We start from the raw sequence: 25,735 nt of genomic DNA on the forward strand, positions 1-25,735 counted from the left end.
ACTAGATGTTTTACTTACCTAAAAATGTATTATCTATTTGGTTTGGTTGAATAATCAATCGTTTAGTCGGATTTTTGGTTGGTTTTTTTTCCAAAGCTTTTACCATCTGACGCTTTGTCTCAAGTGATATAGAATCATCAAAAAAAGATAATGCAGCAGTTTCTTCGGTTAAGTACCACAAATGATGACATATTTTTTTAATTGATACTTTAGATATGTCTTTATCAACTGTTTCAAATGATTTCAAATTTTTTATAAATTGTAAGTCTTGGTTGGGAGCTTTTGCTGGCAATGGGCAATCAAACCAAGCTTTAACATAAAATATAATAATAAAAACACAAATCTCTCCAATTGACTTTTTTACAGACTCTGCAATATTATAATAATTTCTAAATAAAAATATTTTCAAGCAATAAATTGCCCATGCCATCCACCGAGCTTGATGCATAGCACCAGGAGGATGAATTGTTATATTGTTTTCCAAATCACCACCAAGAAACATTAGTACTAATTCTAAAAATTCAAGGTAATCTCCACGAGAGTGTTTAATTTTTAATTTATTTTTGACAAAACTAAGAATATCTTCCTTCACATTTTCTAAAATAGTACCACATGCTTGATCTTCAATCCCACTATTATATTTATTAGTATGTATTTTGCACCATTGTTTTTGAAAATTTTTAAATAACGGTATACTTGGACTTGTAGTAACTTGAGGTATTTTAATTTCAAAAACGGCTCTCAAAATAAGTTCATAAATATGATGTCTACACGGAAGATATAGTAAGTCTCTACCTAACTTTTTTTCAATTAAAATACATGCTCCATTTAATCGACCTGTATTGGACGCAATTGTGTCACAACACAAAGCTTGTACTATATTGCATAATCCCCAATCTCGTAATGCATTACACACAGCTGCAGCTTGTTCTTCACCTGTTGACCGCTCAAGTTTTGGTACTCTTAAAATTTGTTCTATATTTTCGCTAGTTATCACGATTGAAAGTCGTTCAACAGTTGCATTTCTAGTTGTAGTATCCGGTAACATTTTTCCGTCCCAATGTACAACTGCGTAACTAGGTAGAAATTTTTTAAATTGTAATTTTATTAGTTCACCATGCTCGCAACGGTATGATTCTCGAGATCTGTGTATAGAAGTCTGGTTTATTACGTAATCGTCTATATTAAAATTTAAAGCTTCTAAAGTAGCCTGGAGAACATACACAGAATCTCGAATACTTAATTGACAACTATCTAACGCTCCGGCCAATTTTGGTGTTATAAAATTTATTTTTCCACGGCATTCTTTTTTTTAGTTGGTGGTTCTATTAGCTCTAAAGAATTAATGCTGGTCTCTAATTCCGATATATCGCTACTCTCTAGACTATCAGTTTCTAAATTTTGTTCAAAGGAGTTATCGAGTAATGTCGAAGTTGAAGCACAACTTGTATTATACATTTCTATTCTTTTTGATTCATTCAACTTTCGTTGAATGTGAATATTTTCTTTTATTGCTCCTTTAATATCTATACCTCCGAGACAACCAGGACGCCCTGGTAAACGCTGGTTTATTAGAAACTGTTTATCAACTTCAATTTTAATTAATTTCAACGCATCAGAATGAGCAATATCAAATAACAAATCTAATTTTTTTTTTAAAATCATTTTCTTTTAATCGATAAGATTCACCAACTTTTTGAGAATTTTTCTGGAGATTACGCCATTCGTCATACAAGTTAATTAATTTAGTTATGCAATGATGAATAGCTCGAATAGGAATCCGGCTTTTTCCCAAAAAATGCAACACTCTCGTACAGCTAACGCCGCACTTTCCCTAGTAGTAAGGTTAACGGTTCTCATATTGTAAAAAAATACAGAAAGTACTTGCCCGTTGGATGACAGTTTTGAGCCATGAATTTGTGTGATTTGAGATCCAATTAAAAATATTTGAAAATCACTTCTCAGTTTTATTGACATTTTTGCTATTTAAATTATTATGAATTACTAACGACAAATACAATAATAACCTTTTACACATAAGAAGTTGACACAACTGAAATAAATGAGTATCACGAACAAAATAATATCTATTATAAATTATAAAGCAAGACTAGTACTTACGGAAAATTAATGCGATAAGTTATAGATAAACAATACGTATTTTAACACATCTTAATCTTATTTCACAATCTTATCGTTTATTATTTATACGAGTATAATACCAAAATATAAAGAACCAATAATTACACAAATAAGTATATAATATAACTGTGAACATTTTATCATTTTACCAAATATTATAAGTTAAGATTATTATTATTAATCCTACAGTAAAATAATGAAATGTAAATAATATATTTTTGGAGAAATTTGTGAATTTTAAGATTAAAGCTTATGCATCTTATAAATTAATAGATTTATCAAAAAATGTTATATTATAAAATATATTGGAAATTTAGTTTACTTGAAAAAACATACTATAAAAAATTACGATTATCATAATGGTTTACGAAATAATTACGGAAATACAAAAATTTTCTAAAATTATTTAAAAACGTATAAAGCTCAAACTTTAACTTCAAGTCGGCACGGGTTAACTTTATTTGATTGACCTAAAATTTTTTGTAGTTCATTTTTATATGTATACACACCGATTTAGGGGTGAGAGCAAATATATTTTGAAATTTAAAATTAAGGAACACCCTAATGTGCATATAACAAGTATTGATATTAAGGGATTTTGAATTATAATAAATAATTATACACAACTTACCGAAAATAACAGCACAAACAAACAAACTGTTAAATTTGTTTTTCCCTTTTTTTCCCAGTAAAGGAATATTGGGACATAAGTTGATCAGTAAATAATTTATTCATAATTCTTTTAACCATTAATTTTAAATTATTTCCTCCCGTGCAAGATAATTCATTAACCTAATAAAAAAAGTAATAAGTATATACCTATTTATGTAATTATTTTTAACTTTATTAATACCTAAGTGTAATTATTTATTTACCAATTTGTTACGAAAACATTTATCTTTAGATAATTTATCTTCAAGTTTGTTAAGATCGAATATATTGTCAATTGGTAATGGACAATCTGTAAGATCTTTGAATAGACTTTCTGATAATGTTTCTGAATTACTGAAGTTGTTGTCAGATGCTGCATTTTCGATTTTTTTAAGTATTTCTGCCTGTCCAGATTCCAAGTATCGTACTTCACTTGTCAAGTATGTAAGCATGTGTAATACCTGCTTTTGAAAATCTGAAAATATTAACAAAATAGTATAGTATACTATTATAATACTTATAGTTGTAATTTAAATTAAATAAAAAGTAATTTTAATATTTTATTTATATAAGTAGGTATACCTAAATTTAACAATAAGTTATTGTCAAAATAATATAATATATCATTGCATAATTACATGTGCATATTAACAGGGTTTGGAACATTCATTCAAAAAATAAATGCATTGATATTTGCATTCTTTTAAGAAAATAATGCATTCTTATTAACAACATTTATGTAAAAAAATGTTTTATTTTATTTGAATAAAACATAATATATTAATTTATTTTGCGTGTTTAACAAGGCATTTTATACATTGCATGAACCATATCAATAGTTAATAAACGAGGTAGGTATAGCAAATTGAAATAACACACATTTTAAATCTATGAGTAATCTGTGGTTGACGAGTGATAGTGAAGAGTGACCAACTGATTAATCAGACTCCATGTTATTGCTAGAGCTTTACAATACAAAGTAAAAACTATTTTTTGGTATTAAAAATATATTTATTTTCTATGAGATTAGAAAAAGAATGCATATAATTACATTCAAATCATTCAATTTCCATTCATATTTGTTTGTGAAATAAATGCATTCACAATTATAATTGATAATTGATAATGTAAAAATTTAATGTACTCATGAATTGCATTCATTTCAAACCCTGCATATTAACTACAGTTGAATACAACTTTATTGAATTTAGTTTTTAATTATTAATTTAAATTTATGAGTTTTTATGGTTTTCAACTAAAATTAAATAAAAGTATAAAAACTAACATGTTCAACACAATTTTTCAAGTTAATTTGTAGATTTCATTTTTAGAAATAGTAGTCTGCGTTTTAAACTTTTTATTTATAAGTATTGATTTCTCAATTATTGATGTATTAACTATAATAGTTCATATTATATTATTATTAAATTATATTGTGATTATACTATTTGAATAGCGTTGAGGTATAACTTCAGCTATAACGCCACGAGTTGGACCATCATCCTGATCTACGTGATAACTTTTCTTTTTACCGAAACAATTAGTATGTGAAAAAGACGATTCATCATCCTCAGGCTTATTGGAGTTAGAAAATAATTCTCGCACTAACGAATTTTTGTTGTCTGAAAAATATCAATACAAATTAAAATCTTCAAATTTGAGCTATAGATAACGCATTACCATTAATATTTGAATATGGTCGACCAAGTTGTTGTTTACTACGTAATGAATCCAAATTTGCGGTTGGTGTATATGTGGATGATGGTTTTCTTTTAAATATTGGCTCACTATTACCTGAATCTAGAACTGTATAAGAGTTTAATATTATAATATGTGTTGAAATACCTATCATTATTAAAAAGATTATTAAAATTTAATAAGAAAAGCACATATAAAGCACGTTATTACATTTATTGTTTCTTTTTGACAGTAAATGTTCACTGTGACTGTACTCTTTTCCACTATATGATTTAAAAGTTGATGTAGAAGGTATATCTTTGGATGACCACGGTTTTTTTTAAATTGGGCTTTTTATTATTATCTACAATTCAAAAAAATTACATATTTATTAGTTATATAAAGCTAGTAAAATAATTAAAATGGAACATGCTAATTTATATAATATATAGTACATTCAGTAAACAATTTATGATTAAACAATATAAAATTTCAATGAAGTTAAAATAAATAATATCACCTTTAACATTTTTATCTGGACTTTCCAATTTTAATGGCGACCAACCGTTTTGCCTTTTATTTTTGTTATTATATTCAATGGTTTTAAGTGATTCACTTGTGATAGGTGGTGAATAGTTAGGTTCCTTATTATACTTCCGTTTATATTCAGAATCTATGTTTATAATAATACAAACCACTTAATTAAAAATAATACCAATAATTAATAAAGCTAGACTAGATCAAAAGAAAATAGACATTGCCTATATGTATTGATAACACAACATTACATTTTAATTAGGTTAAAGTCAATAGGTAATATTATTACCTTTAACATTTTTATCCAGACTACCCAATTTAAATGGTGACCAACCGTTTTGACTTTTATTTTTGCTATTATATTCAATGGTTTTAAGTGATTCACTTATGACAGGTGGTGAACAGTTAGGTTCCTTATACTTCAATTTATTTTCAGAATCTATGTTTATAATACAAACTACTTAGTTAAAAGTAATATCAATTGTAATTATAATAAATATAGCAAGAATAATAGTTTTTTTTTAGTAAAATATTTAAACATTATAGTATATTCTTACCATCAATAACGGCTTCACGAGGATAATCATTTAATGTTTTTGGCAATGGAGAACAACTACTAAAATGTTCATTATCAGAGCCAATCATAATTGTACTAAACTTAGGTTTAGTGCTAGATTTTTTAGACGATAGATCATTATCAGAATCTAAATTAAAATCAAATTTTCATAGTATATCATTAAAATTGATAAATTATAATTTGTATTAGTTCCTATAATAGATACATTTATTATATTACCTGAAAACAATGGGCATGCATTTGTAGACAAAGTAGGAGAAGATATTATAATTTCTTTATGGCGTTTGTTAGCTGAAACTGTTTCTTCTGTAGACGATAAATCAGACATGTACAAAGCTTTTTTAGATTTAATTTTAGCTTCAACTAATGAATCTATAATGAAAACAGTTTTTTCTTTAAATAGTAAATTTAATAAGTACAATATATGCACAAATTAATTTATAGAAATAATATACAAAATAGACTAATTAAAAAATCTGATGAAACTGAAAAATTATTAGGTATATGTTATTATATTTACCAATTCCTTTATATAATTCTCTGCATTTTAAATATGTATAATACTCAATCACGTTAGGTATACATTTTTTTTCAATAAGCCGTGAAGCGGTTTTACTTTTGTTAGGCCAAGCACAAGTGCCATTTTTTCTGTCTATCCTATGCTCAGGCACAGTTTCAATCGAGTTGTCACCAAAAAAATGGACAATTGAATATTGCATGACCGATTGGGCAATAAAATACACACAAGTTATCCTAATATAAAATATACAATATAAACATTTATAATACAACTAAATTACTACAACAGTACAAAGTAATTCAAACTATTAAATAAATAAAACGGTTTTTAACTTTTTTAATACCAAATGAGTACCATTATTTTATATTTTGAAAGCCTAAATTTTTAACTGTACAAATATATATTTATATATAATATTATGATAGCCAATAGGTTATAGGTTTATTTATATTGTAAAAACTATACTAGTATACTACTACTACACTAACTATTTAATGAATGTAAGATTGGAAGCGCAATTTGTTTGTTATTATTACTATTGAATACTACATACTTTTGAAACAAGTGATCTATTATAGTAATAGGTACAATATTTTCTGATAAATTGGAAACATATGCAATCCCCAGTTTTAAACTACTTATCGGTTTGTCATATAATGGTTCAATATTATTGAATGACTTGGCAACAAACAAATTTAGCCCTGTATTATTACAACAAATATTCAAAACTTTATAAATATTTAATTTCCCTTCATTTTTGAAGCCGATAAAACAATCTGTCAATGAATTAGTATTAATTTTAACATCATTGGTCAAGACAATTCTGAATTGTGAACTAATATTGCCCGATGGTGGTCCATTGTTATGAGGCTTCTTAAATTCAATAGAATTTGGTGACAAATTATAAATGTTAGGTGCGTTACTAAACTCAAGAATGTTTTGGTACCTATTAATTACTTGCTCCAAAGGTTTTTGATGTTTACGAACCATTTTTTTTAAGGACTTCATATAGTTTTCGAAAGGAAAACAAGACAGATTATCTAAAGGGCCAAACTTTTTATAGTCATCAACAGGGCTGTGAATTTCATGCACTAAAAAAGTCTTGAATATGCATGCATTTATGCACTAAAAACAAGTGAAATATGCTTTAAAATATGCACTATAAATTATAAAATTTAAAAATATGCAAAATATGAAAAAAAAAATTATACTCACATATACTGGATGAAAAAACGTTTTATTTAAATAAATATTGTAATTACTAATTATAAAATGACTTGAAAAATGGACTTGTAATAATAATAATAAATGCTTCAATGTTCTATTGTTCTTCGACGCCTGAAAAAAAACATTAAATATAGATAGAACACATTGTTTTATAGATATTTAAACAATTTATTTGTTTACCTGCAAAATAAGTATTGCATTGTACAATCAGCGATTTCTTTATATTTTCAAACTTGAATGATCTCCTATTTGGCGCCAAGAGGTTTTTGTACACAGAAAATGAACGCTCTACATCAGCTGACGTGGTAGGGGCATACTTGAAATATCCCATGTCACTACTTGTTAAGTTTTCAGCTATATCTAAACAACCAACGTTTTCTTCTTCTCCGTTTAATATTTTTGAAATATTGCAAACAATTTGAAACCCTTTATATTTAGTAAGAACTGTCTGTAATTTCTCGTTAATTTTGATTCCGGTCTGGCATTTTAAATTATTGAATTTGGCTGAAACATCTTCAATAATCTGTATCGCTTCTATTAATGCCATGCCTTGTTTTTGAAGACGTGTTATAGCCGTAGGAAGGCACTCAAAGTTTGATTTTATAAATGCTAAGTTACCTTTAATCTGTGGTGCTTTAAAATATTTTTGAGCATTTCTAATTGAAAGCGCATCATCTTCATCAAAACTTTCAACAATATTTTTTACAATTTGGAAGTTTTCACAATAATATATTTAAGCGGAAATCCATGTTCCCCATCGTGTCAGAATTGGTTCGGGGGGTAGAGCTATATTAGGCGCATCAGTCTTAAATTTTATAATACGAGATGGTGCCTTTTTAAATAGTTTTTTAACATTAGCAACCAGTTTATCTACTTTGGGATATTGAATACGGATATATTCGGCAACTCTATTTAATCCATGTGCTGTGCATGTTACATGGACCATTTTTGTGTACAACACTTTCAACGTATCTCCTGCCTTCACCATATAGGGCGCGGCGTCACTCAAAAATAATAATACGTCGTTACGATGTATGCCACCAGGCCAAAGTAAACAAAGCGAATCTTCAAATAGTGTGCATATAGTACTGTGGTTAGCCTTTTCTAATTGCTCGACATTTAATAAAAAAATTTCACCTGGCCGATCCGTGAGTAGTGTTCCGATTATAACGGAGGCAATATAGCGTCCTTCAGCGTCCGTCGTTTCGTCAATTGAAACCCAAATTTTTTTCTCTGCCACTTTATTTCTTATTTCTCCAATAGTTTCCTGGTAACAATTATCGACATATGATTTTCGTAAAGTTGATTGATCTGGTATAACTTCCGATGTATATTTCTCTAAAAAGATTTTGAAATGTGGATTGCTCAGTTTATTGAAAGGTATATTAGCACTCAACATAGCTTTACATAAATCAGTTTTGAATGACGATTTTGTTGAAGAATTTTGAAATAAAAGCTGTTGAGATTTATCCTTTTTTTCTTCAGCGCGTTTAACAGATTTACGATGTTTTTCGGCTGCGATATGCTGAGTTATAGAAAAACGTTTTTCACTTGAAACTTTCGTATTACATACTTTGCAAAATAAAATTTTGTTATCTGTTGAAAATATTTCTGTTCCAAATTCAGTAACATAACTTTGTAAACGACTGGATGTCGTCTTTTTTTCTTTTGGCATTTTAAAATTATGCTTGTTAAGTGTTAACTAATAGAAAATTTAAACGAAAATATTACAAACAACGTATTACCACTCACGAGACGACGACAACACTATCGCGCGTCGGTTTGTCTACCATAATATAATAGATTAAGATTAAAGATATTTCAAGTTAGACTTTTGACCACAGATATAGACCTGCGATAATAACAGGAGATAATTGCATGCCACTCTAGACCGGGTTTAACACATGTTCCTGTTATTATTACCACCGCGATAAAATTACAACGGTAAAATTGTATCGTCCAAATTCAAGAAATTTTACAAATTAATGAGAAAAACATATTATTCAAATGAGAAAAAAGCAAAAACAAGAGGAACTCGCGAAATCATGCATTTATATGCCCTTACCGGTTAAATATGCAAAAATATGCAAAATAAGATTTCGTATTTAATTTATAAATAACGCAAAACAAATTTTGATCAAATCCATTTTCTTATACAATGTAGCAAAAAAAACATGCAAGTGCATGAAATTCACAGCCCTGGTCATCAACTATATGAAGAAGCCCATGTACATTGTGAGATATAAATTTCTGTCCATATATGATACCAAATTGATATGCAAATACATGAAATGTAAATAGCATTCATTATTTAATAAATCTTTTAAAACTATAGAGCCAGTATATAGTAAACATAGTCTAAATTCAGTGGCTTTCCATCTCGGCATTTCGTTTAATCCTCTGGGAAATCTAGAAAAATCAGAAGTCATGGAAGATCTTAAAAATAACAAATTTTCTGATATTTCTTGTACTTTTCGATTTTGTAATCGAACAGAAATGGGTGATCCTTTTATATTTCCTAACCATTACATGATTAATTTTTTAACTACCCCTAGGCATGTTAGGTGCATATAGTCCAAGCTAAAACTATACACCATATAAATTTCTGGGAGCTCTGTCAAAATAGAAACACTTTCAGTCACATGATACTCTTCATGTACAGGACTAATGAAATCCAAATGAGTTTTTTTAATAAATTCTTTATCTGGAAAACATACTCTATTATCTAAATAGATCCCTTCAACATTACATCTAGTACATGAATAGAAACCATTGTGGCTTTTTGTTTTTAAAATATAGCTTTTTGCGGGAGCATCACAGCAAAAAAGTTCGATCACTACTTTTTTTGTACCATGGGGTGTTTTAAAACCAATTTGATATAGTTCCTTAAATTCATTGACCATGTATTTTAAAAATGTATTACTATCCTTTGCTTTTTCTTTACCCCAATATAAACCAATTAAAAATATTTTAGATTTTCCAGGAAAATTACGAACATATCCTAAAATAGGCCAAAAACTACTTTGGGAACTCTTTGTTAATGGTAAGCCATCAATACCAATAACAATTTTTATTGTTTCATCATTAAATTGAAACCAATCACCCAAACCTCTTAGACCAATTTCAATACCAAAATGATAATAAATACCTGGTGTAATAACTTGAATTTGCTTATTGTCAATATTTTTAGTTTTAAGAACTGTTCTAGCATCTACAGGAAAAAAAATTAAAACATCTATGTTTTTTAAAAGTTTTTAATAAACCAGAAAAAGCTACGTTAGTTATATTATGTGAAACCGCCCAATTGCCCAACATTTGTAAAATAGGATCTCTATCATCAGACAAATATTCTGCCGAGATGGTTTTACTTTCATCGACAGAATCAGATGAAGTAACATTTAACATGAACTCATCTTCAACAGTTTCATGTGAACTTAAATTATTGCAAGATAAATGTTTCACTTCTTTACTTACATTAATTTAAAGAGCTTTTGGGTTCAATTGAATCACTTATATTATTTACAACACTATTGCAAGGTACAATTAAATTATCAACAGTATCTTGAGATTCTAATATAAGTAGTAACTGGGTCCCTGGGGGGGCACCACCGCCACCGCCACCGCCACATCGCCACCGCCACCCCCGCGACCTACCACTCACCCAAGGTACCGCCACCCGTACCACCAATCGCTACCCATCCATGGTTAGCGCCGCCGTCACACCACCTCCCGCCCTGCCATAGGTGCTGCAACCGGTACACTGCTCAGCCGTTATCTCGTAGTACACATTATCTTTATACCTATATTATATACTTAAACATATATCTATATACCTATATCTATACATCTATATACGTACAAAATATATGCCCCACCACTAATCCCCACTACCAGTTCACACCTAACTTCCAGAACTCCCCCACCATTCATAATAATAATAATAATATTAATAATATTAATGACGATTAATAATTAAGCACTAATATTCAGTCATAGTTTTGTTTTAACAGTGTCAAGTTGTAAATCTCTGTTTAACTTTATCAGTATTAATATGGCAGGGCCAATAAGTGAAATGAACCGTTTGTATAAATATGTTGCACCTTCATCGCCGTCCGAACTCATCGATTGTAGTAATTTCACAATTGACTTTGAAAATCGCAAGTTTTTAAACATCGGATTCGATCCAAAAGATAAACTTAATATTGTGCTGCGAATAATTACACCGGCACGGTATGTAAATATTTCTCCAGACTTCTTGAAGCGTATTTATTCAATCATGGGTAATATTTTATCCCACATTCTCGATCCTGCTGTGAAATATAAAAAATTCACTTTTTTGGAATGTGAATTGGTTTTGATCACAAATATGGTATATAGGGGAAAGCATGTATTAGTCGTAGAGTCTAAAGAAACAAGCGGATGTAGAATTTTATTGAATAGAAGAGATCTCAAGATTTAGAGTGGATGATTTTTGAAACCGTATCAAGGAAAATCAATATCGTAAGACCTAATATTTTAAATCAACTCGAACAAATATCCGAATACTTTAAAACAGATTTTAATATTGATAAATCCGCTACACTCGATGAAGTTATATCAATAATCAGAGGAATTCATATTCAATTAATCGCAAAACATATACAAAAGAACAAACAGAGTTTTTTAACCCAAATAATATTATTCGCAACTGAACAGCTTGCAATCAATTGGATGACAAAATCGAGAAATTCGTTAAAAGTAAGAATATATTTTGAAATTATTAATAAAAATATTTAACATATGCATTAAATTAGACAATTGATGCACCGGCAGAATTTATTTCACCAACCAAGAGAAATGAGATGCACGATGCTGAGGAATTAAAGGTGAAACATATTGTACATATTTTTATTACGATTACTGATTTTTGTTAATTTTAGTTTTATTCTGAAACCTTTGATGTGGAAATGTTACAACCTTCACTACCAAGATACTCAAGTATGTCTCCTTTGATGAAATATAATGAAGACGATCCTTCACAGTCACGAGTAACTATAAATGAAACCAATAAAATATTCAAGTACTAAATTTTATTTTATTCTTAGGGTGCTGACGAGGAAAGGGGATTCAGAGAATATTTAGTAACAAATTCGATGAATCCATTAGAGGCAGCATGGGCTCCGATTCGGAAAACTATACCAAGGACGATACACGTATGTCGTATATATATATATAATTTGTATGAGAAAAAAAATATAGTTATTATTAATTTTATAGGCTGTCGATGAAAATGATGGTCCTACGTATTTTAACAGACCATAATCCCCCACCATCTCTTTCCGACTTCATAGATGGCAAGTCAGCAGAACAATCTACTCACTCCAATACAAAAGTCTTTTTATAATTATTAATAAAATCTTGTTAATGATAATAATAATAATAATAAATATTTCTTATATCATAATATTTGTTATTCAATACGTTATCAATACCCAGACTATGTTTTCTTCCATAACCCTGTTTTATATCATATGAGTTTTTACTCCCACCCTGACTTAAGAGTAGGGATTCGTCCCCGCTCTAAACAAGCGCTCGATAGCACTGCATAAAAAGGATGACACGACCATATGACAAGTCAGTCGTAACCCGCTCTTCAAGTTAACAAGTAACATTAAGTAACAATTTCTGCGTTTAACCTTCAGTGTTACATAATGGCTAATAATCTGATCGATTGTAACACATTCTTTATTGATAGCAATGTTTATTTACATATTGGCTTAGATCCGGAATATTTGTTTAATTGTGTTGTTTGTATTACAAGTAACTCTCAGTGCGTGAAAATGAGTGTTGAATTGTTTCAATCCATAAATACACTTCTTAACAACGTAAACTTTAGACTTCCATCGCACTTACTGTTAAAGGAGTTTAAATTGATGTCAATAGAGGAATTCAACGGTGTCAACATTCTGTCAATCAAATGCTTGCAGCAAGACCAGAATGTGCAGTTGACTAAGGAAAATGTTAAAAAGATTTTACAATTGAGCGATGCCATGGAAGAAGTTATTCAGATGAAAAATATATATGCCCGGTCTGCTTCATTGCTTCAGGCCTGTAAGATTTCAATGTTTCTGGGGAAGGAAATGCCGTTACCCAAAGATACAAAAATAAGCGATGTTAAGGATTATCTAGAGCACATTTAGGTCAAGAAATTGAAAGAACGTATTTCAGTCCAAGGTACTTGCTTAATATTTAAGCAGATTTAAAGATTAAAGCAATCAAACAATTTGCAAGGGGCTGGTTATCTTCTTCACCCGAAACTGAGGTAATACTAATATATTTTACATAATGTTGTATACTTAAACAACATTTTTTTATTTTTAGGCTGAAGTCAACAGACCGAGGACAAGAGCATTTGTAGCGCGTGAAAGGGCAAAGGCAAGCCGTAGATTAAGTTATTTGAAATAATTTATTATGTAATATTTTATTGTAATACAATCAGAAAAAAAAAATGTTTATAATTATATTTTGATATGGCGAATAATTAAATAAAAACATCATAATTTTTTTTTTAAAAAAAAGTTTTTTATTTTTTACAAACTATTTACAATTTCCTTACATCACCATTAAATGGGTTATAAGTTATAATTTGATCGTGTAAAATGAGACAATAAGCTGCGGTTTTTGCTGGAATGGCCTTGTCTGTTTCGAATTCAATTCGTAAATCTACAGTCGATGATTTTACGTTGTCATTCTGTCGTGATAAATCCACGACTACGATTGGTACAAATTGTTGAAAAATATTTTTAGGAAGTAAAGGGTCACTATACTCTCTCTCGTAGTACGATTTCTGGAATTCAGCATATGCCTTGTACAATATAGCCGTAACATTGTTTGTAAAATCTGCACGAAAATCTTCATATGGATATACTTCAGAGTTTAAATGTACTTTTAAGTTTTTCAAATAGCAGTGATCGAATCGTCCTGATGGATTAAATAAATTATTTTTTCGATCGGTTTGAAGTCCGATTAATGCAAATCTAGGTTTCTCGAACAAACTTCTTGATTTTACCGTCCACGAATGAGAAGTGTTCTGAGGGAGAACTGGGTACTCGCACAAGTCCCAACTTCTGAACGCACATGCAACTGGTTTACGAGAGTGTAATACTTTTAACAGTTTTATTTTTTCTTTATCACTAACTCTGATGATGGGCATCATCTTCCAGATAATTTTATTTAATTCAATGTCTACTTTTTTAAGTTTTTCATTAATAGTTGTCGTCAAAACATACAACGCATCAAAATCTGTAGATGATCTGTTTAAAATTATTTGTTGATTACAGTTGAGTAGTATTTTTTTATAATCTTCACAAAATCCAAACAAGTGTTTGAGCGGGATACAACCAGCGAATTTGTTGTTTAACATGAAATGTTTATTTTCACTGACATCCATATCTACGTCCCAAGCGGCATTTTGTAGATTGTTCAATTCACTCGGAGTGTGCGAGCAAAAACCTTTAAGACTCGAAGATATTCCAGGAGATTTTAATTTTTGTATTTCCACTCCGTTAATTTCATATCGGATTTCAGAAAATAAAAATGCTAAGCCATTATTTGTAAAGTTGAATTCACCCTTCTCTGCTGTAATATCTGCAGGTATATTTAATTTACCTTCAATGTAAAGATAGCTCTCGCAAGGTAAAGTGTAAGCGTCCATATTTTGAATAGATATTCTAATTTCATCGTTATAGGATAAAGCTGTAGTCGAATACGGAAGGAAAGAGTGGTACTGCATTTGAGTTATTTTGCAATCTTCTTCATATCCGCCAGCTACGTCCAAATACATTTCATCCATGATTATAGAACTTTTAAAGAGCGTAGAAATGATAGATTGTTTTTGGTTAGTTTTTTTACAATCGGTGTACGTCTTGACGTATTAATCTTGCTATTAGAACTATTGATTTTCTTGATAACATTTCTTTTTATATAACTGTTGAACTTAATAGCCATCTTTATGTTTAATTTGTAAACGAATTGTGATTGGCTCCCCTCTTAAATTGATTAAGTTATTATCTTGATCTCTTAGCACTATATTTACTTTACTTATAGACGTGGAATTAAGCCGGTAGAAAACTAAATGTTTTGGAACTTCAATGATTTTATGTCCAGGCGGCGAAGAAGGGAAAAACTCGTGTATCGTCTGGCTCGGTATATCATTACTGAATGAACCAGAAATTAGATTGCAATCTATTTTTATACAGTTAACTTTCATTATGTTAACTATCCGTTCAGATTCATGCTTTGTGTTTTCAGAGTAAACTTTATTTTCAAAACCTAATATTTTGGATATATTATGTTCAATCGTGAAATCAATATCATGACTACACGTCATTGAACATTTTAATGTGCTGCTATCAGCCTTGAGTTGAAACAAAGTAACATGATTTGGTAAGAGTTTTTGAATCGTTGACTCCAAATTAATTATTTCATATGATCCCGTTGGTATAGTTACATTTACACATTTGCCGAGCAAATTGCGAAATCCTATCGTATTACAATCCGGTTCTATGTTTGGTATAGAATTATGTGTTTGCAGACTTAAAAGACACAGCTGCGATGTATTTTTTACTTCTAACGGTGGAAAAATATCACATGATATTTCACTGGAATTACCATTTAATGTTATCGTGTACATGATAAAAATTTCAAACACAAATGCCCGCAATTAAATGTGTTATAACGTTGATGCCTAGTGTAATTATACTGTATGTTACATCCACTGAGGTACGACTGTAGTTCTAGTGGAGGCGGTAGATTACCAAAACTGTCGTAGTATGTAACTTGTTTTCCAATTTTTTTATACGCTACCCAATGAGTTCCTGTACTTTTTTCAATGTCCAAATTGATAACCGCTGATTCTTTATGCTTTGGTCGTGGAGGTAACCTATCTCTAGAAAACACTCCGATGAAATGAGGTATTTTCATTATGCGCGCATGTTTTATAATTTCGTAATCATACAGCGCTCTTTTGGGTAACGTAGAAATTAGTTTTTTTGCCGTTTTGGAGTTTTCTTTAAAGATTTACGGGTACCCTTTCTTTTATACGAACCACCTCCGAGGGAGCAAGATATAGTCCTTTTCCTTTCTCTATTTTATACGTGCCGCCTTTATTAGGTGCGAGATATAATCCTCTGCCCAAATGCGAAGGTTCATTTCTATTAAATTCACTAACGGTTTTTACAACGTTAGCAATGCCACCTGTTAGCGCTCCGAGTGCAGATAAGCCAGCAAAAATTGGTATCAACGGTAACATACCACCAGTTTTCGGTATAGGTATGACACGAGGTACTCGAGATTTCTTGCCGTTTTTATATCAATTTTATATTTAATTTACCTATTTGCTCAAGAACATTTCTTGGTATCACATAATTATGGCAATATTTTTGTAAACGACGTAGTCCACTCCGTATGGTCAGTATTGCATTAGTCATGTCATGACACATTCTATTGCGATGACAATTTTTAACAATATTCAACTGACTGAATGATCGTTCTACTTCTCCATTAGATAACGGCAATATAAGTAAACATTTTGTTAAATTAATAAGTTCAAAAAACGGATTTTCACCACTAGAGTCTTTATATTGTCCAACTTCTTTCCAAAAATCTTTTGTACTATTTGTATTTGTCCACTCTATAAGATGTAGTTTATTCCACTGTATTTCTATTTTGTTTATGTCTGATTGTGATACATTCATTAGTTTGGCTAATGGAGTCAGTGATCCTTTTTGTACACTTAAACAATTAGTCGGGCTGATAAGCGAAATATTCTTAAGGGTTTCAATATTGTCAGGTAACCTTTTTTTAAGTTGATCAACTAAACAAATTACAAACGTCACACATATGCCTCTAATTTTTTTTCATTTTCAACCGACATACAATTATTTGTCCTCAATTTTTTAATTTTTTCTTCAAAAGCTTGACCCAAGTATGGTCTTGGATGTAAATTGTCTTTTAAACTACTGTTTAATATGTCTATATTACTCCCAGGTGTACTTACTAACCCTGCTAATGTCTTTATGAGAAGTACTAGATCGTTTAGAAGTTTAACAGGGTCTGCAGAGTTGGACTGAAACATTTTGTTAAAATACTGAGCTTCAGATAATACAGGTTTTAAAAATATAACAATGCTTCATTGTCAGTATCACAATACATATTGTACAAAATCTTAGCTTTATAACATTTTTCGGTTGAACTAGCTATTTGGAAATGCTGTTTAAGTTCTTGCCATTGTTCCAGGATTCTTGAAACTGCAATTTCTATTGAAAGCCATCTAGTTTGTGCTACTCTTACAATTTTTAATGGGTCAATGCCATCATTTATAGTATTATATAATTTTTGGTAACTCAGTTGTCTTTGAGAAGATTTACAAAACCAACTATATGTTTCAGATAGTAAGTATTCTAAATAGTCAGGTAACACTTCTGATGCTGCAGTAGACACAGCTAATTGTATGGAATGGCAGACACAACGAACAAGTATTAGGTGTTTAACCTCTTTAGATAATATAGCATAAACACCATTGTGTTGTCCAACCATTACAGAGGCATTATCACAACCAATTCCTCTAAATTTTGTATATCTAAGTTATAGAGTTTAAGTGCTGACTTTAAACCCTGTACAATACTTTCTGCATTTCCAGCTTCTAATAACTCAAGTGTTAGGAATGTTGAAACACTACATTGCTGATTTGTTGAAAAATATATGATACAAATACCCAACTTTTTCGAAATAGAAATATCAGTAGATTCATCCACCAATACACTATATGGATTATCACCAATATCAGTTTTTAATATGTCTATAAAGTGTGGATACAAAATATTTTGAATAATTCCACTACATTTAGTTCGGTGTAATTTAATATTATCAGCATCACTATTATTTTTAAAAATCATTTTGTTCATATCAGTGAGGTGATCTACTGATCTTATTGCAGAGTGACATGTAATGTATAGGCTCATAGCTCCCTCTGCAACTGATGTCTGTAACCCACGGGGAGTTGAACGCGAGAATGGCAATTTGTGCTGACGAGCAGTTGAAAATGGTTCTGAACATTTTATATGTTTTTTACTAAGACTATGGGCAACAAGATCGGAATATTTAGCGTTGAATGACGATTTGCAATACTTACATCTTGCTATTGTGTTATCTGTGCACACTTCTTCAATCCAATCTTTAAGTTTAGTGTCATTTTTCCACTCAGGCCTAAACTTTTGGGTATATTGAACTTTATTTTTCTTACCCATTATAAATTATTATATTGATAAACTATGAGTATTAGACTATTAACAGTAATAGTAAGTACGAAACTACGATAGACGAAACTACAAATAATTCATTGATAAGTATTAACTATTAAGTAATATAACATTTAAATAGTATTTACTTATTAATATCATGGGAGTACGGGATAATAAATTATTATTATTATTGTATAATAATCAAGGTCTATAAGTCTATATTTATCTTATAGTTTATTATTATATATTAACCATTTATATGGTTACTGGCTTAGGTCTGATTGTACAGTCTATGATTAATCAGCTGATAACAGATTTTTAACCGGCCAAATTCGGCCGATTAAACTACGGTTAACTTTAATCGGAGATGGTACAACTGGCCCAATGTAATAAATTACATTACAAAAGCATTATTATTATTTATTGTCTATGATAATTACTGGGATGGCCAGATGGGTACAGTTTGGCGGTTCGGTCACAGAATAAAATAAAATAAAATAAATAAAAAAATATAAAATATAAAATATAAAATTTTATTTTATATAATAAAATTTATTCTGTGGTTCGGTCCCGTGATAAGAAATTTTAGGTGATAACAGAAATAAAAAGTTCGAACACTAACTTTAAAATACAAAAATTACTATGTTCTATCTACAAATATCGTAATTTAGGCGAATTACAAAAATATACAAATCCACCAAAAATTACGCTGGTTCTTTCAAAAATCCTCCAGATTTTCCACTAGGCACTAGATAACAAAAAAAGCCACTAGTCAACTCACCAAATCCACTAGGTCTAGCGGAATTCCCGCTAAATTGGCAACACTGGTTGCAACACGGTTTATCATTGGAATACGGTGATATCGAGTATGGAGAAATACAGAAAATATTTCAATCATTAACATTTGATAGAATTTACGTCAAAGGTTTGCAGAAACAAAAAATTATCGAAGAGTTCATGCCGCACGCTACCGTCTTCAACATTGAAAACTTAGAATGTCCACGGCTTAGTCAATTGAACGGAGAAACACTACCCTGTTGTATTTTTCATATGGATTTTAATCCTCAACAATGTACATTGTATAAAGTATTTGCATTAAAAAAATGGTATGTTTATAATGTTTAAGATTGTATTCTATTATTTGAATAAACAATAATAATATTTTAACATTGTTGGATTTTTTTTTATTTACTATATAACACGGTATAATGTTAATAAAAACAAAATCAAACAGATATTTACATGACCTTAACAATAAATTATAGAATATATATATAATATTATGTACACTGTATAACATTTTTTAACATTTAGTTGTTCAAGTTGTACATTGTATAAAGTATTTAAAAAATGGTATGTTTATAATGTTTAAGATTGTATTCTATTAATTAAATAAACAATAATAATAATAATAATAATATTTTAGCATTGTTGAATTATTTTTTACTATATAACATGGTATAATATTATTAAAAATAAAATCACACAGATATTTACATGACAATAACAATAAATTATAGGATATATATATATATTATGTACACAGTATAATAATTTTTAACATTTAGTTGTTCAAGTACCCCCATGGTAACGTTTCTATTATGTCACCTTCCGAATACATAGCCATCCGTTTGTCGTATTCCATTTTGAAAGTTTTTGATGTAAATGTTGTTGCTAATTGCTTAGTTTTAGAATTTCGGGTTATTTGTTGAAATTGTAGTTGTACCTCCTTTATTTCGTCGTTCATTATTTTTTTCATACTGTCCATATTTAATTTTTAAATATTTTCATAACTAAGAGTAAATCCTTTTATTTTTGTTGTTGTCCGGTTTTCGTTATCTGTGTGTGCTATACTTTTAGGACTAGTCGACACCCAGTCTGTTATATGTACACCTGGACCTAATTCATCAGTCCATTCACCTAGCATGCACCCTGTCTTTACTTCGACATCATCGAAAATATAAAATACGCTATCTGTGTCGTAATACACTACTTTCTCACCGAGATTGTCCAACATGTTATACAATCTTAATCTGGCATTTGATGTTGTGAACGCTGCTATGTAAATGTTGGTATTATGCTCGTTTCCGACGTATTCGTTAATTTGTTTATAAGAAACTTCGACTAAATCATCCGTCAAAAACACTATGTTTTCAATTTCTAGTTTACTGTCCAACAATACTTGATACCATCTGTCCGGTTTTGATATGATCTCGGTTTTTGTTTGATTAGGTCTTTGTCCAAACTTACCCCAAAACGAATTTAGGCATATTTTAGCAAGTGCTCTTAATCCAGGATTTTCTTTTATATTTTCTACATCCAAATCGATTCCCACTGCATTTTTTACTGCTAAAATATAATCATTAACTGTTCGATAGTCATTTTTCCAAGAGCTAGTTTCTAGCTTAATTTTTAAAAATCGTTTTATATATTCCTTAAACAATGTATTAGATTTTTTTTCAAAATGTTGCACTTCATAAATTTTTAGTATTTTATAACCTTTATAGCTTTTTGCACTTCGTCTGTGGTCCAAGTTCCTGTAAGTGACTTCTGATCAGCGTTGTATGTACACTGTCTAATTTTATCAAGATGACATTGATTACAAAGTGTAAATACTAATTTTTTAGATTTTATCGGAAGTACCGGATGATATAAATTGGTCGGTGGTAATAATTTGCATTTGATAAAACCATACCAATTTGATTCCGAATATTTTTTAATTGATGGATTAAAAATCTTTTTAGGATGGCCTACGGAGTAATTATCATAATACATTACTGTCGGGTATAAACTGCATACATCGATGTATTTAATTTTTTTATTTTTAACCATTAATTTTGTAGCGTTAGTTCTTCCTCCGAAAAATGCATCTCGTGGGTTTAGTGGCTCAATCACATCATCTGGATATTGCATCATTTGTTTATAATCGGCATGCTTTCTCCATTTACAACTCCATATTTCTTCAACTTGGTACCCATTTTCTTTCAATTGAGTTGTCCGTCTAATTGTGTTGTTGTATAAATCGGTCATGGAGTGTTTATTAACGGGGTTTGTATCATTAGGGTTGAAGCAATCCGGACAGCCATGCCAGAAACATCCATGATACTGATATACTTTTTTTTCCGACACATCATAACCGTCGACTTTAGCACCGCATATGACAGCTTCTCCGCCGTTTAATGCATGCTTTATATTTTTATTTCCATTTAATATTTTGCTTTTCAACCACTTGATTGATTTGTCTGAAAATTTTTTTTTTTTCACATTTTGAACGACTGCTATAGTGGAATTTGACAAGTCACTCTGCCGATAAATTGCCATACATACACTCGCAATGGTTATGTATTTAAAGGGGTCAATATTGCACACGTCTAAAAATTGTTTTCTGAGTTCTAAACATCCTCTTCGTAAAATGTCAACGTCCGAATTACAATATTCTTCCAACTCTTTTTTGAAATTAAATGTATAATTGTTATTTGTCATTTCATCATGCCAATTTATAAAAGCTGTTCTTTGTTTCGTTGTCATAGTATTATAGCCGTAATAAGATTTGTTTGGTAAAGGTCCTATATAACATTGATTTTCTGGAGTATTGAAAAAATGTGGAAAGTATCCTTTTTTCGCTTCTGTAAGTCCAGACGTTTTTGGGAAGTCAGATAGTTTAGACTGTATAAAATTAAGGCTATCGATGAATTTTATGTTCAAGCCCCCTTCTTTTATTTCGAGCATCATAACTTTTGTCCCGTTACGAATTATTTCGTATTTGACTGTTGGCATGTATTTTAAAATGTATTGTATTATAAAATATGTATCGTATGATTTTGAATTGTGTGCTATGTATGTTGTTCCTTTCATATCTTTACTTAGTGCCCATTTGCAAAATTTATCATTAGCCGTGGCCACGTCATCTGTCGAAAACACATATTTTGTACCTTCAAAATTGTGCGCAATTACCATATTTGGTATGTGTGTTCCTGTGTTTTGTTGGGCTTCGTAATCGAAAAATATATAATTCGTTGTGAACGTACAGTCTTTCCGTTTTTCTGATGATTTGTTGTTACAAACGCAGGCTTCCACACAATATCCTCCTTTTCCTATTTTTCGTTGCATAAAACATTCATGTAGACACAATTTGATGTTTTCTTGTTTGCAATTATGGCATTTTCCATATCCGCAAACGCTATTATGTGTGTGGTCATTTCTTTGTACGATTAAATTACATCCACTGCATTTATACTCCTTATCGCAAACATTTCTATGTTTTCTTAAACATTCGACATCGACACAGTAACGGTTGCACTCTTGAAAAAATTTTTTTTCTTTTCTGAAGTCATGGATATGATATTTTTCGTTACACAGCTTACACTTTAGCCCTGGTCCTTTTTTACACACGTGTTTATTTTTATTATTATTATACCCCGTATCACATAATTCGCAGTAGTATACACGTTCCTTAAACGAAGGCATGGAATAAATAGTATGAAAATGATCATTTTTTTTCAATAGATAAATCTTAATTCTATTTTCATTTCCCGAGTGGTCGATTTCACAAAAATTATCCACATTCACGACTTTCACTTGAATGTTCAACAATTTTTCGACATTTTCTATATCGCGGTAGGTAAACGGTCGGTTATCAAATATTTTTAATTTTTGACGTAATTGCTTTGTCAAACGTGTTTGTATATTATTTCTGCCATTCCGTAGGTCTTTTATTTGGCTATCGGTAAATTTATGTCCCAAAATATCAGCAGTCTTGTACGATAATCCAACTAAAATAGCACGGGGGCAACATAATTCATCTTGATTATTAATTTCTGTTACACATCTTTTGTTTTTGGTAAAAAGATTCAAGTATTCCCAAGACGGTTTAGGTTTACCACCTTTAGGCATTATAATAACTTGAAAACTGAATACCGTTTCGTTAATATTCACAGACTGATCCGATGTTAATATACTACAAATTTTATTTAAAATTTTCTGCCCTGAGATATTGGATGTCATGTTACCTGTGGATATTGGCGAAAAAAACTTCGGATTGTCTGCGTGCATATTAACAATGTCCCCATCAGTAAAATTTGTAATTGTTTTAATATTTGTTATCATATTTTCTAAACCATCCTCTAATAGTGCATTTAAACTAACTATATCTAAATTTCCCGGCACAGGTTTTAATGTTATACTATAGTCAATCATATAAGCATTATATGTTTTTATAAATCTATTTTTCTTATTATAAATGCTGATCAAATTTGATTCTAAAAGTGAAGTTTCAGTTGCTGGTTCTATTAGTTTCGCTTTTTTTCTTTTTTCTTTTGTTCCGACCGTGGTGCCAACGTGTACACGCTTACCTAAAAAATGTACACATAATATATAATATAAGCGTTTCATAAAAATGTTAATTAAATACTTTTGTTAGACGTTTCAGCTGGATTATTTTCCACGAAAATGTTGGGGGCTATTTCAAGCATGTTCTGTTGTTTGGCATTAGCTAAAAACATTTAATAGTGTTATATTATGTAGGTATGTATAGTTTATAAAGTGTATCATACTTTTACATAATTCACTATTTTCGACCTCTTCCAACAATTGAACACACAATTCATCGTCACTGTCCTCGAACATTATATTATTGTCATCTAATAAAAACAAAAATATTTTTTATTTTTGACACCGAATAAACAAAGTACGTCTTACTTTTACATAATTCAGTATTTTCAACCTCATTCAACAATTGAACAAACAATTCATCGTCACTGTCTTCAAACATATTACCATCTGAAAAAACATTAAATATTATAATACTCAATTATAAACATATATATATATATATATATATATAAAGTTCTTACTTATTGCTTCAGGTATTGTTGGTACTAAAGGTGCTGCTGGTGCTGCTGTTTATTAATACCTAAAATGGATCAATACTATAATATTTTAAACTTGAACACCGAAATCGCTATAACAATTTATTGTCTATCTGTGATGTACCATCTGAGATCGAGTGTCCTATTACGTTGACCTAATAACCATGAACATGTGGTTGCATATACTAAACTCCTTAAATACGGTCAGAATGTCTTAACACGACGAATACCGGTGTCCATGTTATCTAATGATAACAATAAAAGTAGATATAAAACGCGGGAAACAGAAACCGATTCGTTTAGTTGCATGCCTGAGTCTGTGCTGTCTATGAATTATATAACGATAAAAGTAAACGATAAAAACGCGGGAAACTGAATGCAAAAATGTTCAAAATAGTAGTATATTCTACAACCAAATAATTTATAATCGTATTTTCAATAATGTAGTATTGTTAATGGTGCATGTATTAGTATTATACAATGATAAATAAATAAATAAATACATTTTTTTTCTTATACAAACCTAATATTGTACGACTGTGAGAAATTCCACGCATGTAAATCGTGATTATTACGTATGGATATTTACCATTATACATTATACGTTAAATTTTATTTACTCACCGTGAATACTTTTGATGTGTCGTTTGAGAGCATCGTTTCTAGTAAATAAATTTCCACAAATAGTACGCTTAAATGGTTCATTACTATTATGGCGCTTTAAATGCCTAGCTAAAATGTCTTTTCGTGAGAAAAAACATTGACACTGATCGCACTTAAACATTTTGTATTATTATAATTATTATTTTAATAAACACATCAGAACGATATCACTGCGAAAACCACACTAAATCAGTGATACTGTGCCATAACCTAATGCAATGAGGAGAACAAAATATGTCAGCAGAATCGTGTTACAAGAGAAAAAAAATGCTTGTTGGTGTTTTTTAATTTTTACTGGAATATAATCGGTACTAATGATAAATCTTAGTGCATTATGTTAGTGTAGTTTGTTGAGTTGTGTTAAAAATTATTTAAAAATTATTTTGTTTTTAAAAATGTCATACTCCAGCCAAGTATCTACTATAAACACACCTGACGTTTCAGCAGGCTTCATCGACTTTTTAGCGAATGGCGAGTTTGATGAAATGGTATGTTTAATTACTTATACATAATATATTAAAAATAACACATTTTATTATATTTGTAGCTATCAAATACACTAAGACGTATGTTTTATAATAATCTATTAAGCCAA

At 30.0% G+C, this 25,735-nt stretch overlaps 4 protein-coding genes, 1 long non-coding RNA gene and 3 pseudogenes across 6 annotated transcripts; 3 read left to right on the plus strand and 5 right to left on the minus strand.

The window, feature by feature from the left end:
* Positions 1-2,565: 2,565 nt before the first annotated feature.
* Positions 2,566-6,327, minus strand: LOC126555552 (uncharacterized; annotated as a pseudogene).
* Positions 6,328-7,319: 992 nt separating this feature from the next.
* On the minus strand, positions 7,320-9,468 carry LOC126555548 (uncharacterized). Of its 2 annotated transcripts, none has more exons than XM_050210458.1 (2): positions 7,512-9,468; positions 7,320-7,442 (listed from the first exon to the last, which is right to left on the minus strand). In XM_050210458.1, the coding sequence occupies exons 1-2, from the start codon at positions 7,876-7,878 to the stop codon at positions 7,426-7,428; spliced, it is 384 nt and encodes a 127-aa protein (XP_050066415.1). In that variant the 5' UTR covers positions 7,879-9,468; the 3' UTR covers positions 7,320-7,425. Both variants share the same exon structure in this region; 1 of them encodes a protein (XP_050066415.1).
* A 388-nt stretch (positions 9,469-9,856) lies between these two features.
* On the minus strand, positions 9,857-11,030 carry LOC126555553 (uncharacterized). The gene is made up of 3 exons (XM_050210461.1): positions 10,993-11,030; positions 10,640-10,764; positions 9,857-10,542 (listed from the first exon to the last, which is right to left on the minus strand). Exons 1-3 carry the CDS (start codon positions 11,028-11,030, stop codon positions 9,857-9,859), a joined length of 849 nt encoding a protein of 282 aa, XP_050066418.1.
* A 286-nt stretch (positions 11,031-11,316) lies between these two features.
* LOC126555554 (uncharacterized) lies at positions 11,317-12,194 on the plus strand (annotated as a pseudogene).
* Positions 12,195-12,323: 129 nt separating this feature from the next.
* LOC126555550 (uncharacterized) lies at positions 12,324-12,697 on the plus strand. Its single transcript, XR_007606865.1, has 3 exons — positions 12,324-12,358; positions 12,416-12,523; positions 12,588-12,697. It is a non-coding gene; the product is annotated as an uncharacterized LOC126555550 (long non-coding RNA).
* Positions 12,698-12,940: 243 nt separating this feature from the next.
* Positions 12,941-13,775, plus strand: LOC126555555 (uncharacterized; annotated as a pseudogene).
* Positions 13,776-13,911: 136 nt separating this feature from the next.
* Positions 13,912-15,162, minus strand: LOC126555556 (uncharacterized). Its single transcript, XM_050210462.1, has 2 exons — positions 14,600-15,162; positions 13,912-14,509 (listed from the first exon to the last, which is right to left on the minus strand). Exons 1-2 carry the CDS (start codon positions 15,160-15,162, stop codon positions 13,912-13,914), a joined length of 1,161 nt encoding a protein of 386 aa, XP_050066419.1.
* Positions 15,163-20,387: 5,225 nt separating this feature from the next.
* LOC126555557 (uncharacterized) lies at positions 20,388-23,503 on the minus strand. The gene is made up of 2 exons (XM_050210463.1): positions 21,110-23,503; positions 20,388-21,014 (listed from the first exon to the last, which is right to left on the minus strand). The coding sequence occupies exons 1-2, from the start codon at positions 23,501-23,503 to the stop codon at positions 20,388-20,390; spliced, it is 3,021 nt and encodes a 1,006-aa protein (XP_050066420.1).
* Positions 23,504-25,735: the final 2,232 nt, after the last annotated feature.

The sequence above is a fragment of the Aphis gossypii genome, unplaced genomic scaffold (genome assembly GCF_020184175.1).
Source record: "Aphis gossypii isolate Hap1 unplaced genomic scaffold, ASM2018417v2 Contig00910, whole genome shotgun sequence".
In the NCBI taxonomy this organism is placed as follows: domain Eukaryota; kingdom Metazoa; phylum Arthropoda; class Insecta; order Hemiptera; family Aphididae; genus Aphis; species Aphis gossypii.